Source organism: Salvelinus fontinalis, chromosome 15 (assembly GCF_029448725.1).
Source record: "Salvelinus fontinalis isolate EN_2023a chromosome 15, ASM2944872v1, whole genome shotgun sequence".
NCBI classification, from domain to species: Eukaryota; Metazoa; Chordata; class Actinopteri; order Salmoniformes; family Salmonidae; genus Salvelinus; species Salvelinus fontinalis.
In genome coordinates this window covers 22448862-22466956 of record NC_074679.1, presented here as the reverse complement: position 1 = coordinate 22466956, position 18095 = coordinate 22448862, and the positions used below count along the sequence as shown (strand labels likewise).

At 43.7% G+C, this 18095-nt stretch overlaps 2 protein-coding genes across 5 annotated transcripts in view; one reads left to right on the top strand and one right to left on the bottom strand.

The window, feature by feature from the left end:
• Positions 1-6342: 6342 nt before the first annotated feature.
• LOC129811547 (insulinoma-associated protein 1b-like) lies at positions 6343-9043 on the top strand. Its single transcript, XM_055862947.1, has one exon. It carries the CDS (start codon positions 6706-6708, stop codon positions 8119-8121), a length of 1416 nt encoding a protein of 471 aa, XP_055718922.1. The 5' UTR covers positions 6343-6705; the 3' UTR covers positions 8122-9043.
• A 2073-nt stretch (positions 9044-11116) lies between these two features.
• Positions 11117-18095, bottom strand: part of LOC129811546 (ral GTPase-activating protein subunit alpha-2-like) — a 197779-nt gene continuing 190800 nt past the window's right edge. For 2 of the 4 annotated variants that reach the window (XM_055862943.1, XM_055862946.1), the window contains one exon: positions 13844-13932. Coding sequence is in view for 1 of the 4 variants with exons in the window: in XM_055862942.1 (XP_055718917.1) it covers positions 13778-13932 (155 nt within the window). In the remaining 3 variants the exon portion in view is untranslated. Of the gene's footprint in view, positions 13933-18095 lie in introns of all 4 variants that reach the window. The other 2 variants (XM_055862942.1, XR_008752897.1) reach the window with 2 other exon arrangements.

Below are 18095 nucleotides of genomic sequence, written 5' to 3'. Positions count from 1 at the left end.
GTGGTCTCACCTAGATATCTAAGATGAAAGCACTGTAAGTCTGCTAAATTAGTGTCTGCTCAATGACTAACATGTAAAAATGGAACACTGATTAAAAGTGAAAGATTCTATTATATATTCACCACTATGTTGTCTACTAAAAATCATCATTCACATCAAATGAATCCTCCCTGAAGTACAATGCAGTTTCATTTCCATGTAGATAAGGTGTATGCACACAAACATAGAAATGATAGAAAACTAGAGAGTGGAGGATCTTGATTTGATTAACTAATCATATTCTTTGTAATCCCACTCGGCCATGGAGTGCAACGCATGGCTGTGGACTCAACACATGATTAGTATGGGGCAAATCAGCTCAGGAACCTAAATCCATACACTACACTACAGAATAGTGTTGATGAACCACACAATTATCAGACACAGAGTTTATTTCAGCCAAATCCGATCCCTAGTGCACTCAACATAGGGCAACAATCTCTTAACAATAACTGTTAACATCAGAAGGGTTTAAGTGGGAGGTGATTTGGGTCTTTTAATCCCCTGCCAAATGCATGCAGGTTGTTTGTTAGGTAGGACAAAAAGGCCCACTACCATGTGCCCAGAACAGTCCATTGTTTTTAAAGGAGGACCTCAAGCCACAAGATAAATTGAAACACATACATATGTAAACTCAACTATACTATCTTCCAGGTTCTTTGACCCTACCTAATACTAGCAGAATCCCAACTAGCTGAACGGGTAAGCTCCCTGGTAATACCAGAGTAAGCACACAACACCACTTTCAGCTCCCTGACAGGCATCTCTACAAGGTCTCTACTGGGTCTCTACAGGGTCTCTACAGAGTCTCTACAGGGTCTCTACAGAGTCTCTACAGGGTCTCTACAGGGTCTCAACAGAGTCTCTACAGGGTCTCTACAGGGTCTCTACAGAGTCTCTACAGGGTCTCTACAGGGTCTCTACAGAGTCTCTACAGGGTCTCTACAGGGTCTCTACGAGGTCTCTACAGGGTCACAGAGTACATGCAGAGGAAGCTAGTGGTGGAGACGGTAGTGGTAGAAGGGTAGAGGGGTAGAGGGGGCCTCGGAGCATCCGGTGGGTGAGTCTACGTGGCAGCTCCACCGGCCGCTCCATGACTGATCTCATTTGATCTAGAGTATTATGCAAAAGACTCCCAACTCCCACTGCATAATTAAGACTTAATTAATTTGTCTGGGTCCGGCCTGCTCCTTACTTCCATTTACAACATGATAATCATTTGGAAGGGAGGTATGGTATGATGAAAAGGCTGATATAATTAATTAACCATCTTTTTTTCAAATTTTCTGAGAGAAAATAATAAGTGTGATGAGCAGAGTCTGATTAACCCTATTATAGTGACTAATTAGGGGGATCGTTTAATAACCAAGGAAGCAGCACAATTATGACAGAATGCTAATTATGCCATTCAATGAGGAGTGTTTCAATTTTGGAAAAGCTTTGATAGGGAACTGTGACATTGCAAACTCTTCACACATAGTAATTTGTTTTTGTGTGCATGTGTGAGGATTGGCTTACATGTCTGCCTCTCAAATGATTTAATCTATTGTTGCATTTCTCATTAATTCAAGAACATCTTACTGGGAAAATCAATGAATTAAAAAAGTATTACAAGTTTGGAACAGATTTACAAATTATTCATAACAAAACCGCTAAATAAACAGTCACATGAATACAATAGTACAAACTTTAATTAACATAAAACTTTCATACTTTTCTCAGCTACAAAAGTAATTTAGGCTCATTTGATAGTGGGTTTTCCCCTGTAAATCATAATGAGAAATGAATGCTAAGTATTCAGATGAGAAGAAAGGTAAGTGTAGTAACCATCTCAGGGTAAATTACATGGATGGGACTGACTGACCTACTTTGGGTTGCAAAATTCCGTGAATTTTACATAAGGTTTTCCAGTAATCCCGATTGGAGGATTCCGGATTTCCTGCTTATTCCCTCCTGATTCCGGGAATCCTCTAACCGTGTGCCCTTGAGCAAGGCACTTAACCATAATTGCTCCTATAAGTCGCTCTGGATAAGAGCGTCTGCTAAATATATATTTTTTTAATGTAAATGTCTATTGTATCAAGCTGTGATCTGATTCTCTTGCATGCTATAAAGGGGGATGATGGTGGATGTTTTTTTATATGGACACCTGGATCACTGGACAAAAGAGAAATAGGATGAAGAGCTGAGTGGATTCTGGGGCTCCATTTGTCAATCGAGGGAGGATGTGGCCCATTAGGTTTCTGAGCGGCCATCTTGTTTTTATTCAACAGTTACACCAAAATAAGGGTGACCTCATAAAATAATAATTTGAGCAATGTTTCTGGTTTCATTTCTGTATGTTGAGTCACTACTGTCATTATGGTTGGTTGTTTATGACATGGGATGTAAATCACCTTACATTCTGTTCTTAGCGGAAAATAAATCCAGTCTTTAAAAAATAAATCCAGTCTTTAAAAAACAACATCCAGTCTTTAAAAAATAAATCCAGTCTTTAAAAAACAACATCCAGTCTTTAAAAAATAAATCCAGTCTTTAAAAAACAACATCCAGTAGTTCCCCATGTAGGTCATCATGTTCTTACACAAGAGACAAGAACATCCACAGTCATGGGTAAAGGGAGAGCATCTGTGTGTGTCTCTATGTCTGTGTGCATGTCAAAGTATGTGTGCCTCCACACGTGTACCTCAATTTCCCTCTCTGCACCTCCATAGTGCAGCTGTGTCTCAAACTCTTGTCAGGTAATTGAATGAGCAGGGGGAAACCTGCAGTGGGAAGCTTGGCGCCTGCTGTCCTTATTATCTGTAATACAGCAGCTGCACTGCCTGCTCTTTGTTGTTCGCTCATGAATAGAGAAATGAATGTGGGGAATGACAGAGGTGAACACTGAGGGGAGAGACAGGGCAGCACATTTTAATCAGTCCAGATAGAACAATCACTTTTTCCACCTCCATGGCTCAGAGGTGAATTAGCATTTAACATTCCAGAGCATGCTTGGTGACAAGGCTCTGGCGGAATACAACCAATAGACTGGAGTGATTTCTGAGCAGCTCTCTGATGTTTTAGATCAGTGAATGTAATATGCCCCAGGGCTTGGAGACATCATGTTTCAGGGAACCATTTTTATATGGTAGCTACTATTGTGCTGTAAGGAGTGCCAACACAAAAATGTTGGCCATACCAGACGGTTGCATTCTGCGAGAGACATACCATTCAGATCGATGGTATTGTAAAATATTGTTGAAAATACTTTAGAATTATTGTTCCAGGATATAATAGCTCAAATGTTGGCAGACATGTTGTCCATCTGCAAGGAGACAAAAGCTAGAAGCCTTGCTGCATTGGTCCTTAGAAACCCCAGCCTCTGATTAAATCTAGATTCCTCAGTAGCCCTGTCCATGGTGCTGAATGAAACCTCCCTTTTATCAGATTACACACATGCACCAGGGCCCTGCAGCTCATCCATTACAATCATTGATTGACAATGTCATTCATGAAGCCCATGTCATGATGAGTGCAAATTAAAGTCACATCATTGGAGCATTTGAGCAAGATGGGTTTGTGTAAGATTCAGGCAGTGGGCTACTGGACAAATTTGAAATGGATATCTGCGGGATAATCTGAAGAGAAATATGGTTTGATAGAGATTTTGAGACCTTTTTATATTCTGTTTCATATCTGGCAACCCAAAATGATTTGACCAGAAAGGGAGCCAACAGTTATTCAGGGTGATCCCCCTTTCTTCAAGATCTGCATCCTTACTTCACCTGTAGGTGGTGCAATAAAATAGGCAGACTGGGAGCTGAGTCTGAGATGAATGAAATCAGAAAGAGGTTACTTCTGAGTAAATGCTTTAGGCCCATGTCATCATGCTGTATAAAAATGATAATGTCTGACATTTTATTTTTGTCTGTGATTTATTCAAAGTTGCCACTTGCAGCACATTAAGGAATGATGTTTTGTTAAATAGGCCTACACCAGCTACTCATAAGACTAGCACTAACATTGCAGAAACTCTGGACATGAATGGTTCCCCACAACACTAAACGTAATTTTACATTTAAGAGAGAAGATCACCTTTCCAACTTTAAATCAGTCTGTGTGCTGTTGGGCGTAGGGCTCCGGGTTCCAACGATGGTCTATTTAGGGGCGGATGAAGTTTACATTATGGAAGGAAGGATGGAATGGCAGCTGTATGCTAATGATGCCCCGATCCTTCAGTGTTTTCCCTCGCGCAGGGTAGGGCGCGCCACTGAGCAAACAAGCACATGCGTCCGCCGAAACCAAGGCCACCACACCGACCCACGCGCTCCAGAAATGATCACGGGGAAAGAGGAACTTGTTAAAAATGCCATCAAAGCGTCTAGCCCCACGAACCACGACTAATATAACTGCCAGTTGAAACGTTGTCGAAAAAACACGGACTATAGCCAAAAGACATGACCTGTTAGCGGGCCTATAATGTGATTGTGACTGTCCTGTAGCATAGACCGAACATATATTTTGTAGTGTTATTTGTAGTGTTTATAACAATACGGCCTGATAAGGGGAGAAAAACTCTCTTTAAACTCGTTAATGTTTAATGTACAAAAACATTGCCAAATGTATAATTTCAGTCAGGCAAAATGTGAATTGCACAAAGCTAACGGTTTGTATTCAAGCAAGTGAAAACGCATCCGACCAGAGCCAACCATTCAAAAGGCGCATGTCTCAGCTAAGGATTGTGTAATTATTTGACTTGGTCATACGGCAGCTTTATGCAAATGAGGAGACCAATACCCGATGATGGAGATTCATTCTTCCCTGCAAAGAAAAAGAACGCACGCTCTGCCAAGTGGCGCATGCTCATTCATTTGAAGATATTATGATGAAACGCAGGCAAGAATATTAGACAAAAATATTCGCATAGGCCTATAGTAGGCTACTGTGGATTATCGGCCTTGTAAGCATACTCTCTAAACCTGATGGCTGTACAATTCTATAGGCTTACATTTACATTTAATGTATGCACAAAACTGACAATAAGTTATCTTAAAAAACAGAATTTGACTTTGTAGGCTACAAAACACAACACGAACGTTTGCTTAATTTACATTGCCTTTTGAAATCAATGTTCAAAGAATTCAAACATGCAAGACGTATTCTGATTCACTGAAAAAGTGTTTTATCATAGCCTCCCACATGAAACTAAAAGTGACTTAATTAAATCCATTTAACCAATCTTGATTTAAAGACAGGAGACAAGAGACAATAATTTATTCCAAATGTAGCCTTAAGTTTAGAATAAACGTTTAAAAGCCAACTGATATTTCAAAAATGAAGAATACTAGGAAAATGATGTTTCAAGTGATTTCAACAAGAATGGGAGAATATCAAGCAAAAACAGTTTGCAAACAGTGATTTTTAGAGACATTCTTTTTTTGTATATCGTTGCACATGACGTCCATATCACATGCCATACATGGACATGAGAGGTGTTCTGGAAAAGGGGTGCAGATTTAATAACCCGAGAAGCGCTGGGTGCGCGCGGGCTGACATTCGGGCTGCGGCCCTCTTTGTTTCGAGCGCTGATTACACACAGCACGCGCCTATCCCTGGGCCAGATTGGCCGTGAGTCCTATTTCACAGGTCAAATTGCCTTTCAAACGAAAACTGCATATGCAGCGTGGGCAGACGTGGCTATTATGTACCAAGACCAGAGGCCCTTCTTATTACTTATGTATGCAGTGAGATGTCTGATTTATAACTCCAGTTAAACTGCCGAGACAGACGCGTGCCCAAATAAATACATTCGTAACAAATAATGTTTATTTAAGAAGTCTTGCCTTATTTGTGTAAAATACTAACTCTCTTATCAAATATCCATAGGCAATGCCAATGCCACACACAGTTGGCACATATGTTGTCCCTTGGAGGTTAGTGCGTAAAGCTTGCTTTTGGCTGGGGGAAGGTCCCCTTAAGCCACAATACAACAATATGTGTGTCCCATTGCTTTACTATTGACACTAACATAATTTGCCCAGGTTTAAGATGTTCATGTTTTTGCCTTTTATTCTATAAATGCAAATAACACCTTGCAACTTATTTCTTGCCTTCTCAACCAGACCCCCCACCCCTCCCCCTTCAGTCCCCATCCTAATTGTAAACTCTGATGATTGTGTTAGTGACGGACATTTCCTTTTGGCAGCTCAGTGGCCCCCAAAGGAGAACCACAAAGACGTGGCACGTGTGCATTTGTATAGAGAACCATCAGACCTTAAAAGAGGAGGGCCCGGCGTGTGCCTCTCTTGGGGAGGGACCGAGCGCCCACATTAACGTAATAAACCGCAACTACATCTGCTAAGCTATCTGCACATCCTCCAACGAAATCCATCAAACCCAAGCTTTGAACCCTCCCACTCCCACATCCAAATCCACTGGGATCTTCGTTTCGTCTGATTGGTTGAGGATGCGGCAACAAGGGGCGAGAACAATAGCATTATTCCGGCATAAAAAGAGTGCAGCTATGCCTTAGAGACGAAAACATTTCAGCAACACAGAGACCAATAGCTTAGCGAAAATATAAATTAGCAACCGAGGTTCCCGGTGTGACTGTAATTCCACAAACCTGGATATCATCCGAGACTTCGCCCACCTCTCCAAAGTGCTTTTCTGCCATTCGCAAAGATGCCCAAAGGATTCCTGGTAAAAAGAAACAAGAAATCAGCGCATATTTCCTATAGGACTCGTACCGATGAGTATGAACATCACACCCCAGACTTTCAGAGTCAGCTGGACTCATCTCCGCCTGTCTCTGTTGCGTCCTGTCTGGACCGTGCAGCCCCATCGCCGGACATCGCAGCAGACGCCCCGATCACCAGGCTGGATGCTGAAGCGGTTCAGTTTGGCAACCCCGAGACGATGTACCAAGCCCTCTACAGCCCCACCCGGCCCATCAGCAAGGACCATGAGAGAATATATTACGGGAGAAGTTTCAATCTAGGCTCGCCAATTTCTGCCGAGTCATTCCCGACATCTGCCTCCATCAGCAGCTTTGATAATCTCCTGTTCGCCCCCGTGGATTTGAAAATAGGCACCAGCAACAGCAACCGCAGCGGCATCACCAGCAGCATCCCGGCTACAGTCATCAGGGGCGGTACCAAGAGGCCCGCATCCGACACTGAGCGCAAGAGCAAACCTGCATCCAAGAAACCCAAAGCCATCAGAAAACTGCATTTTGAAGACGAAATGACAACGTCTCCGGTACTTGGTCTTAAAATCAAAGAGGCTCCTGCCGACTTTAAACCCAGAACGCAGACATCGGCAGGCGGGAAGCCTTTGGGAGAGTTTGTCTGCCAATTGTGTAAGGAAGCTTACGCGGACACATTTTCTTTAGCCCAGCACAAGTGCTCTAGGATAGTGAGAGTTGAGTACAGGTGTCCTGAGTGTGATAAGATGTTCAGCTGCCCGGCTAACCTCGCCTCTCACCGGCGCTGGCACAAACCGAGAGCGCAGAGCGCAGCCGGGGTACCATCTACCCAGAGAATCAAATCTGAAATGGCCAAAATGCACCCCGCTGTCAAGTCCATCCCGGAGGAAGCCAAAGACTCAAGAGCCGAGCTACTGAGTGACAGAGACACCCCAAGCCCAGGGGTGTCTGAATCGGGCTCGGAAGATGGTTTATACGACTGCCAATATTGTGGGAAAAGATTTAAGCGTCAAGCATACCTAAGAAAACACATTCTGGGACACCAAGCCTTGCAGAATAAAATGTTCGAGGACCACGCGTTTCAAAACAGCGACAGAGTGGAAGAGCAGGTTCCAGTGTCCACCTCATCCTCAGAGGAAAACCCAAACCAAAGTCCCCTGAATCTGAGCCCCGTGGACTGCCTTCTCTGCCCCGTTTGCGGGGATAATTTCCCCAACAGGGCCAGCCAGGAGAGACACCTGCGCCTCATGCACTGCTCCCAGGTGTATCCCTGCAAGTATTGCCCTGCCACTTTCTACAGCTCACCCGGACTCACGAGGCACATCAACAAATGCCATCCGTCGGAAAATAGGCAGGTGATCCTGCTTCAAATGCCCGTGCGCCCGGCTTGCTGAACACAAGAAAACGCGTGCCTTGGACCGGAGCGTTGAAAAAAAGTTATTTGCCTAGACTACTGAAAGACAGAGCAAGTTGATGTTTAGATATGTGTGTTCGATGAGAGGTATTCTATCAATGCCAATCAGCTGGTTGTTGAATGCTTATCCATTCCTTGAATAAAAAAATAGGCATATATTTTGAGATTTTTCTCAAATTAGTTTATCGAAAGGTAACAAAGCGTTAGTTTGACTGTTAAATGTATTTTTCTAGGACAGCTGCAGACGTGCTCAAGTAATAGCTTCTAGACCTAAGAACTGTTTTATTTGATATGGGTATTTTCTCTCATAAAAGCCTTTTAATTCACCGACTGTGAATTTCTGTATATCATTCAACTTTATGTTAACTTATGAATTACAGGACAGACTTATCAACTTTGTCTTAAAAACCTAAAACTATCGAAACCTTTCCCTTTAGTAGAACCACAAATGCCTTTAGAATATAAGCACATCAAAACTCTGCTGTATAACTGCCTTAAAAAACTCAACATAATGATTGTTTTCGTTTAGAATGCGGGCACATATTTTATTATTAATTGTTGCAATATTGTTTAATCATAATAATTTTATTTATGTATTTATTTATTCTATTTGCAATTATCTTATGTAATGTGTTGTTGTGTTGTGTGATTATTATGTGGTTGTTCGGGCAGTTCACATGTTGTAGCCAAATGTTATGTCAAAATTATGAGTTGTGATAATTGTCGTGGACCGGTCTAAATCTTCAATCTCCTGTAAAACGTAAAGCTCTTACCTTAGATGCAATCTTTTTCTATGAACAGGTTATTTTCTTAAATGTTGGCTTTTATAGCGCTTTGATTGTATGTGTACACTGTTGTCTTCAATTATCCATCGAAATAAAAACAATATTTTCAAAATGAAACCATTTATTTAGCTCTAGGTTTACATTGACTGTCTGAAAAATACCAAGCCATGTTTGCCAGCCCTGACATCCAGTGATATACCTACAACAAGAATGAAGTGCCAGGCTATAGGGAAGTATCAATTAAACTTGTCGGAAATCATTTTCTGATCTTTACAAAACAAAACAATGACATTATGAAATATGTAAAATAAATATAATGGACATCCATCTGGGTAAAAACTCAAAAGACACAATGTTAATCTGAATAATTCTGGATACACTTTGAGGGAAAAGGGAAAAGTTGTCTTGAAAATCATTCCTATTCTTTCCATTTCCCCCCTTGACGTACACAACAAAATATCACACATTATTTCCCCCAGCTTCTCAACATTCATTCACTAGCCTATTTAATCAAATCTTTAGGGGAAAACTCAAAATCAAACTTAGGTGTGGCTACACATGTGGCTAATTAGTAAAGGGTGAGTAATAGCATAATTCCCATGGATACTCAAGCCAGGATGCAGAACTATTCCCTATGGATGCATAATTTCTACAATGAGTGTCTGGATGAGGGACTAAAACGGGTACACACTGACATCAAGTACAGAGACATTCCAAGTTGGTCTGCTCTGAACATTCCGATCTAATTCCTCATCTACCGTTTTGAGGTTTCGTTGAACTATAGACAACAATCCTGATGCATACAATGTCTTGTAGGAAACTGAAAATATGCCTTATTTATTGTCGATTTATCTTTGCTATGATGATTCATGCCACACATGATCATAAAGTAGTGTCTCAGAAGACCTGGTTACGTTTCCATGAAGAAGAGACAGAGCACAGCTTCCAGTCACACAGTAGATTGCCATAATGCCTGGTCAGAACATGGCAGCAGGACAGAGGTGATGGCCACCCAACTCACCCATAGATCAGAAGGACATTTGTCTTCTCTAAAGGAGACTCAATAGTTCGATTTTCCCTTTTAAATGGCTGTCTGACAGTGTAGGCTAAGCCTCTGAACAGCCAGGATCACATTCACTCCCCATGACAAGAGAGAAAGAACTTTCAGAAGCATTTGTGTGGCTTCAGCCAGCCCACGAGGGGTTAATGATCATTGTTGGGTCATGACTGTGGATGCTGTCATGTAGTTCACTGATGAGGACAGGCTTCTAGGGAGCAGTCAGTCTCCTCTACTTGACTATGGTGTAAAACACACTTCCTGCTAATGAGAAGAAACAGACAGGATATATGTGGAACTTTGACATGTGACAATGTGAAAATAGACTCTTCTCACATAACACATACCCATTTCCTACTTCTTCTGCTTTCATAACTTGCGAATATTCAATCACATAATGTAGACAAATGCAGGAGTTTTATGTGACCCAGAGGAACAGGTTCAGGCAAGATGGGCAGGTGCACGCACGCACGCGGCGCCAATTATCGTCAACTGCTCGTCTTAAGTCTTTAGCCATCCTACCAGCCAGGGCAGAAGTAATGTAGGTGCTGTAGACTTTGCACTTGTACCTTCCGGTAAGTTCCCATTATCCCAGCCTCCTCCCCTCCTGGAGCAGCAGGGGGACAGATGGGAGGGGGTCAGGTTACCCCTGCTGCTGCTGCTGGGCCAGGGTAAAAAACAACAGCACCATTATGTCACCCCCCACCCCATCAAAACCCCCGAAAAACAGAAGTGAGAACTCCGCTTAGGTGTCTTTCTAGGCCTGCTATATTAGGCTAGCGTTACTATAAGGTATTTGGGGAGGTATTTGTGAAGACAGGGTTTTAGAAATTGTGTCTCTTGGAGCCGGTGCGTTGCGGGATGACCGTCACCTCATGCATCACTGCCTGGGTGGGTCACTCCCCGCACCGGAACACCAATGTAGGGCCACTAGGTCAGACGGGTCGGCTGGATCTCGCTCGAACGGTGCGCGGCTGGAGCTTATCGGAATAGGGGGTAAACCGAATCCGAAAGGGGCTCCCCCGATAGAAGCCATTCCCATCTCTGTAACGACAGTTTTAAAGGAAATCTACTTCTGCTCCACTGCTATTCAAATCAATAGACCCAAACAAACAACACACAGAGAACATGGAGAATTTCAAATTGATTTAATGAAATATTTTCGATTTTCACATTTCTAATAAAGATAGCATGACTTCTGCCATTAAAAACAGTTTGATATGTTAACAAGTAATGATGAAATCGTCCTCTTCCTCTTATACAAAGATTATATTACAGGCATTAATATATGTATATTCATAAGGACTGGAGCCCTCAATTTGACACAATGTACAGGATTCCTGAACCAAAATCTAGAATTGACACTAAATCTGTTGCTTTACATGAGTTGAACCAGTCTGAGTAAGACACAATCCTTACCCTGGTCCAAACACCGTAGGCCCATATTCTCCCATATATAACAGGGATCCCATCCACAACATCAAATCTACAATCTAAACTCCATAAGAAGATCAGTAAAAAGATCTGGGTAGTTCTTTACAGTGGCTATTGGGAAAGTGAGACCATTGATCTGACTCAGGTCAGTATTTGCATACATTCTTCAAATGCAAAAAACGGACTTCATTCTCTCTGAACAAACTCGACATTCGTGCCTCCTATGTTATTAATCAGTGCTTGGGAAAGAAAGACACAAAAAAACGAGAGAACAAAATGAAAGGAAATGGAGATGTACGGGTAAGGTAAAGTAGTGCAACAGACGGACAGTGTTGCAGCCCTCCATCATGTGTATGTAACACCTGGCTTCCATGGCAACCTAAAGCGGCAGGTTTGGGTGGGAGGAGGAGGGGGCGTGGGTAGCACAGAGCCAACCTGCCTATTGCTAGGAGTGTCGCCAGAGCTCAGCGCTGGTATGCCTCTAACTCCCAAACCCTCACCGGCCTCATGAGGTTACTCATGGTGCATCATGGGAAAGAGGAGGTGGCATTTGTTTCCAATTCCGAGAGAAAAGAGCACCTCCTCAAATAGACTAAACAAAGTGGGGCAAACCCAGTCAATCTGTTCATATAAAACGCTTGTGAGGACTAGAACAACCTTTACAGTCAAATGTGTGTGGGGGGGGGGGGGGGGGGGGGGGGAAACACTCTCCCTCTAGTTAACAGAGATGTGAGACAGGAAGGCAAAGCTAGCTGTCCACGTTTTGCTTCTTGGAATGAAGAAAAACTAAATAAATCAAATTATGTCTAACAGTGGTGGGGTCTAGGAATGGATATTGGTGGACAGATATTACACAGGCACTGCAATAAGCTCCTTCAGAAACACACACACACACAGTGCATGGAGTTAAGATTCACCTGAGGCTCCGGCGACGTCTTCCTCTAAACAGCACATGTATACATTATACAACACAACAGCAAAATATGTCTTCAAATATGACTTTGCATGCTCTCACACACTGAAACAAACACATCAAATAAAATCTAAAGCAATTTACATCCAAGAATAAAGAGAAAAAAACATTCAATGCCAGTGTTCAATGACAGTGAGTGGAAAATATCATCTGGAGGGACATTGGAATGTCATATTTGTAGCTTTACAAGACAACAAGAAAATTATAGCAGAGGAAGAGACAGATGGAACTTATTGGATTACAGGTTATGAACCCAGGTTAAACAGGGTAACATCACTAAACAATTACAAATGCAGTATTTTCTCATTTCCAGCAGAGTTGCATATATCAAAGCACGACAAAATCCATCGGAATCCATTTAAAAAGGACATTAGAGAGATAGAAAAACAAAAACAAGCTTTTATTCACCTCTTGTTGGAAAGACATCATTGATTGTCCATTCCAGGTTCATAACTATTAAAAACAGACTCCTACTGCACACACTCACAGCACTCCGTAACCAGGAAGTGTGTGGTACGGTGCAGCATTATGCTAGAGCAGCACCTCCTATGACGCAGTCCTTTCTCCTCTCACAACAAGAGGATGAGTATGACCCAGGCAGACAGACAGGCTTCCATGGCTCAAGACCCAGGACAAATAACAAACCAAACAACAACACACCACCCTAAAAAATATCATCCTATCCTGTCAACAGCATTGCAAGACTATCATCAGTGTTTCACACAGCAGGATCACAAGGGGGGGGGGGGGTCAATGAGAAAACCAAAAAGGCAGACATATCAAAATGCATATGGACGATAAGAAATGTTTTATTACAGTATATATTAACTATATATGCGCGGCTGCTTCTCTTCGCAAGAATACAATCTAAGACAGTCTCCCATTTCTCTAGCATTTCAGCCTCTTAGAGTTGTCCTCTACAGCAGTGTCAACTACCAGCTCAACAGCTATGGCATGGAAAAACAATATTGAAATGTTCATGATAGGTCAACTTCAAGTCTCCTAACATGATCTTTCACTCCAGTCCCTGGCTATACATACCTCGTTTTATCACTGTACTGAGTAGTGCTATTTATCAGTCATAAATTAAAAAGAAGCTTTGATTCTTCCAAAACAAAGTGCAGCCACATTGGAAAAAACTTCAATAGCTTCATCTCAAATATGCAGTTCAACAGCAAAACATCTGGAAATGTATCAAAGAATCAATAATTGCCACAAATTAAAATGTGCAATATGCTCCAGTTAAAGGTTTAAACGACACACACAAAACAAAACAAACAAAGCACACCCCCAAACTGCAGTCATAAGGGGTCAGTATGACGGTTTAAAACAGGACCGGTAGTGAAGGCCAAACGGGAGGTTTTGAGGGTGGGTTGGGCAAGAGATCTCAGTTGGAGGATTTGCTTATGGCGCTGGCTGATCGGCGGAGTTTTCCGGAAACTCTGTTCTTTGTGGCACGGGGCATCGTGGGAGAGACCTGGTCCACATGGTCCGTTCCTGCGGAAACACTGAGCTCAGCACTCGTGCTGCCACTGAGAGAGCCTGGGGGGGGGGAGACAGAGAGAGAGACAGAGAGAGAGAGAATGAAAGCGAGGGAGGGATAAAGAGGGGATAGAGGGGGAGAGATAGAGAGAAGTGGTGAGACGTGGCAGGCTTCCATGGAGCTGTTAAGACGTGGCATACTCCAACATGCTCTGACTGCCATGCACGTGAACGCACCCCTGGCACCCCAAACTGCTTACTCACTCTACGGTCAAATTTATAATACCAAAAACAGAACAGGTGTACAGATTGATCCACTTGACCCTTGAGTTCATCACAGTTTTAAAAGTGACACGTATGGGACTAGATCAAGCAGCATACACATTCAGATTCAATGTGAACGCATAAAGAGGATAGATTTTTCAACACTTGAAATGTACTGTAACAGAAAAAAACGGAATATCATGTTAACCTGGACAGGCATGTCATGAACATATGGAGGGTGTCCTTTGTTAAACATTGTGGATCCCAAAGAAACAATCAATGATAAGAGGCTGCTAGCAGTGATAAGTGAGGAGGAAAAGCCAGAAAGAGCAAATATATTTTGTGCACACTCCCTCCTCTCTCCTCCCCAACCCATCTTTGCGATGCATCGAGTTTAAAAAAACTTTCCTACTATGTTAAGATGACACCTGGTTGCTTATTTTCAAGATGGCACATGGTTGCTTATTTTCTTTCTCTGAAGCATCTCAAGTTCCTATAGCTAAAAGGGACAGCAGATGGCTGCAGTAACAGACACCCAGCCCAGTGGACACAAGCATCGCTGACTTCCACTCATTGAGGGGGAGGGTAGGGTTAAGGCTGTGTGTGTGTGTGTTTGTTTATCTTCATTATGCATATGAATAGAACAGAGGAGGGCTGTGAGTAAACGTGTGGGCAGGGCAAACCCAAGTCCAACCCTACAAGCACAGTCTAACTCCAGAATTCCACTACTTTGCACTTCGACTATTCCACCACGAGAACAAACAACTTCCCCACTGGCCCTGACAAGCCCCACCCTCTCCTATAGTAGTGGCGTGACGGAGAGGGGCAGGGCAGGGTAGCTGGGGAGTGGGCCGCTGGGCCACAGATAACCCTCTCAGATAAAGGCCCACACAGACCTTATATTTACTAACTCCCCCAGTATGCTGCCTAGCACCCACCCATGCAACAGACACGTCTATCGACAGAGGGCTCGGTACAATACCCACTAAACAATGACAATACACATGTTTTAAATTGCAACACTTTGGGTTGCATATATGATATCATATGTGGAAATTACACAAATTTAAGTTGAATATTAAAATTAAACATTCACAATTAGTTACTAGGGTGAAACAACATCTCCCAAAACTTGAGTTGGCGGTGCCTGGCTGGTAAATCATAACGCAAGTTCATTCTACTCTGAGCTCCCCCTAAACAGCTAGACTGACAGAGGCCATGGTGTGGCAGAGACCTGCACACCCTGCCTCTCATTTGAGATCCTTTCATACTCAGAGTGTGAGGTGAGAGAACGAGAGAGATAAAGAGAGAGAACGAGAGAGATAAAGAGAGAGAAGGGCGAGAGAGGGGAGAAAAAGATAGAGAGAAGGGAGAGGAGACAGAGGGGAGGGGAGACAGAGGGGATAGAGAGAGAGATCGAGACGGTGAAAAAAACAAAAGGGAGTAAATGGGCCTCATCCCCATTGGTCCCCTGCAGCAATTCAAACAAAGCTTCAATGACAAAGCCGTTTTCTTCCAGTACGGCAGGTGTTAATGTCACACTCTGCCCCAGGCCAACAGCCACACTCGGACAGGAGTGAAGAGGAGAAAAAAGGACAAAGATAAAGGAAGATACCGCTGGGGAGATAAAGACAAAGGCGCGTGGCGTGACATGCAGAAGCACAAGCAGAAAGAAGTGTGTCCATATTGCTCATGCTGCTACTTAGGCGGGTGCTAATTGTCCGAACCGTGCAGCATCACTCGCAATTACCACCCCATTTGCCACCCCATACAGCGTTATACCACCAGCCCACACAGCGTTAAATCACCAGCCCATACAGCGTTAAATCACCACCCCATACAGCGTTAAATCACCACCCCATACAGCGTTATATCACCAGCTCATACAGCATTATACCACCAGCCCACACAGCGTTATACCACCAGCCCATACAGCGTTATATCACCAGCCCATACAGCGTTATATCACCAGCCCGTACAGCTTTATACCACCAGCCCAAACAGCGTTATACCACCAGCCCATACAGCATTATACCACCAGCCCAAACAGCGTTATACCACCAGCCCATACAGCGTTATATCACCACCCCGTACAGCGTTAAATCACCACCCCATACAGTGTTAAATCACCAGCCCATACAGCTTATACCACCAGCCCATACAGCGTTATACCACCAGCCCATACAGCGTTATATCACCAGCCCATACAGCTTATACCACCAGCCCATACAGCTTATACCACCAGCCCATACAGCTTATACCACCAGCCCATACAGCTTATACCACCAGCCCATACAGCGTTATACCACCAGCCCATACAGCATTATACCACAAGCCCATACAGCGTTATACCACCAGCCCATACAGCGTTATATCACCAGCCCATACAGCGTTATACCACCAGCCCATACAGCGTTATACCACAAGCCCATACAGCGTTATACCACCAGCCCATACAGCGTTATACCACCAGCCCATACAGCGTTATACCACCAGCCCATACAGCGTTAAATCACCAGCCCATACAGCGTTATATCACCACCCCATACAGCGTTATACCACCACCCCATACAGCGTTATACCACCACCCCATACAGCGTTATATCACCAGCCCACACAGCGTTATACCACCAGCCCATACAGCATTATACCACAAGCCCATACAGCGTTATATCACCACCCCATACAGCGTTAAATCACCAGCCCATACAGAGTTATATCACCAGCCCGTACAGCTTTATATCGCCACCCCGTACAGCGTTAAATCGCCACCCCATACAGCGTTAAATCACCACCCCATACAGCGTTATACCACCAGCCCATACAGCGTTAAACCGCCACCCCGTACCGCGTTAAATCACCACCCCATACAGCGTTAAATCACCAGCCCATACAGCGTTAAATCACCAGCCCATACAGCGTTATACCACCAGCCCACACAGCGTTAAATCACCAGCCCACACAGCGTTAAATCACCAGCCCACACAGCGTTAAATCACCAGCCCATACAGCGTTAAATCACCACCCCATACAGCGTTAAATCACCACCCCATACAGCGTTATATCACCACCCCATACAGCGTTATATCACCAGCCCATACAGCGTTAAATCACAAGCCCAAACAGCGTTATACCACCAGCCCATACAGCGCTATATCTCCAGCCCATACAGCGCTATATCTCCAGCCCATACAGCGTTATATCACCAGCCCGTACAGCTTTATATCGCCACCCCGTACAGCGTTAAATCACCACCCCATACAGCGTTAAATCACCAGCCCATACAGCTTATACCACCAGCCCATACAGCTTATACCACCAGCCCATACAGCTTATACCACCAGCCCACACAGCTTATACCACCAGCCCACACAGCTTATACCACCAGCCCATACAGCTTATACCACCAGCCCATACAGCTTATACCACCAGCCCATACAGCTTATACCACCAGCCCATACAGCTTATACCACCAGCCCATACAGCTTATACCACCACCCCGTACAGCGTTATACCACCAGCCCATACAGCGTTATATCACCAGCCCATACAGCGTTAAATCACCAGCCCACACAGCGTTATACCACCAGCCCATACAGCGTTATATCACCACCCCATAAAACGTTATATCACCAGCCCATACAGCGTTAAATCACCAGCCCATACAGCGTTATACCACCACCCCATACAGCGTTATATCACCAGCCCACACAGCGTTATACCACCAGCCCATACAGCGTTATACCACAAGCCCATACAGCGTTATACCACCAGCCCATACAGCGTTAAATCACCAGCCCATACAGCGTTATATCACCACCCCATAAAACGTTATATCACCAGCCCATACAGCGTTAAATCACCAGCCCACACAGCGTTAAATCACCAGCCCATACAGCGTTATATCACCACCCCATAAAACGTTATATCACCAGCCCATACAGCGTTAAATCCCCAGC

Coding starts and splice junctions, on each gene's coding strand:
- LOC129811547 (XM_055862947.1), top strand. CDS start 6,706: ATGCCCAAAGGATTCCTGGTAAAAAGAAACAAGAAATCAGCGCATATT.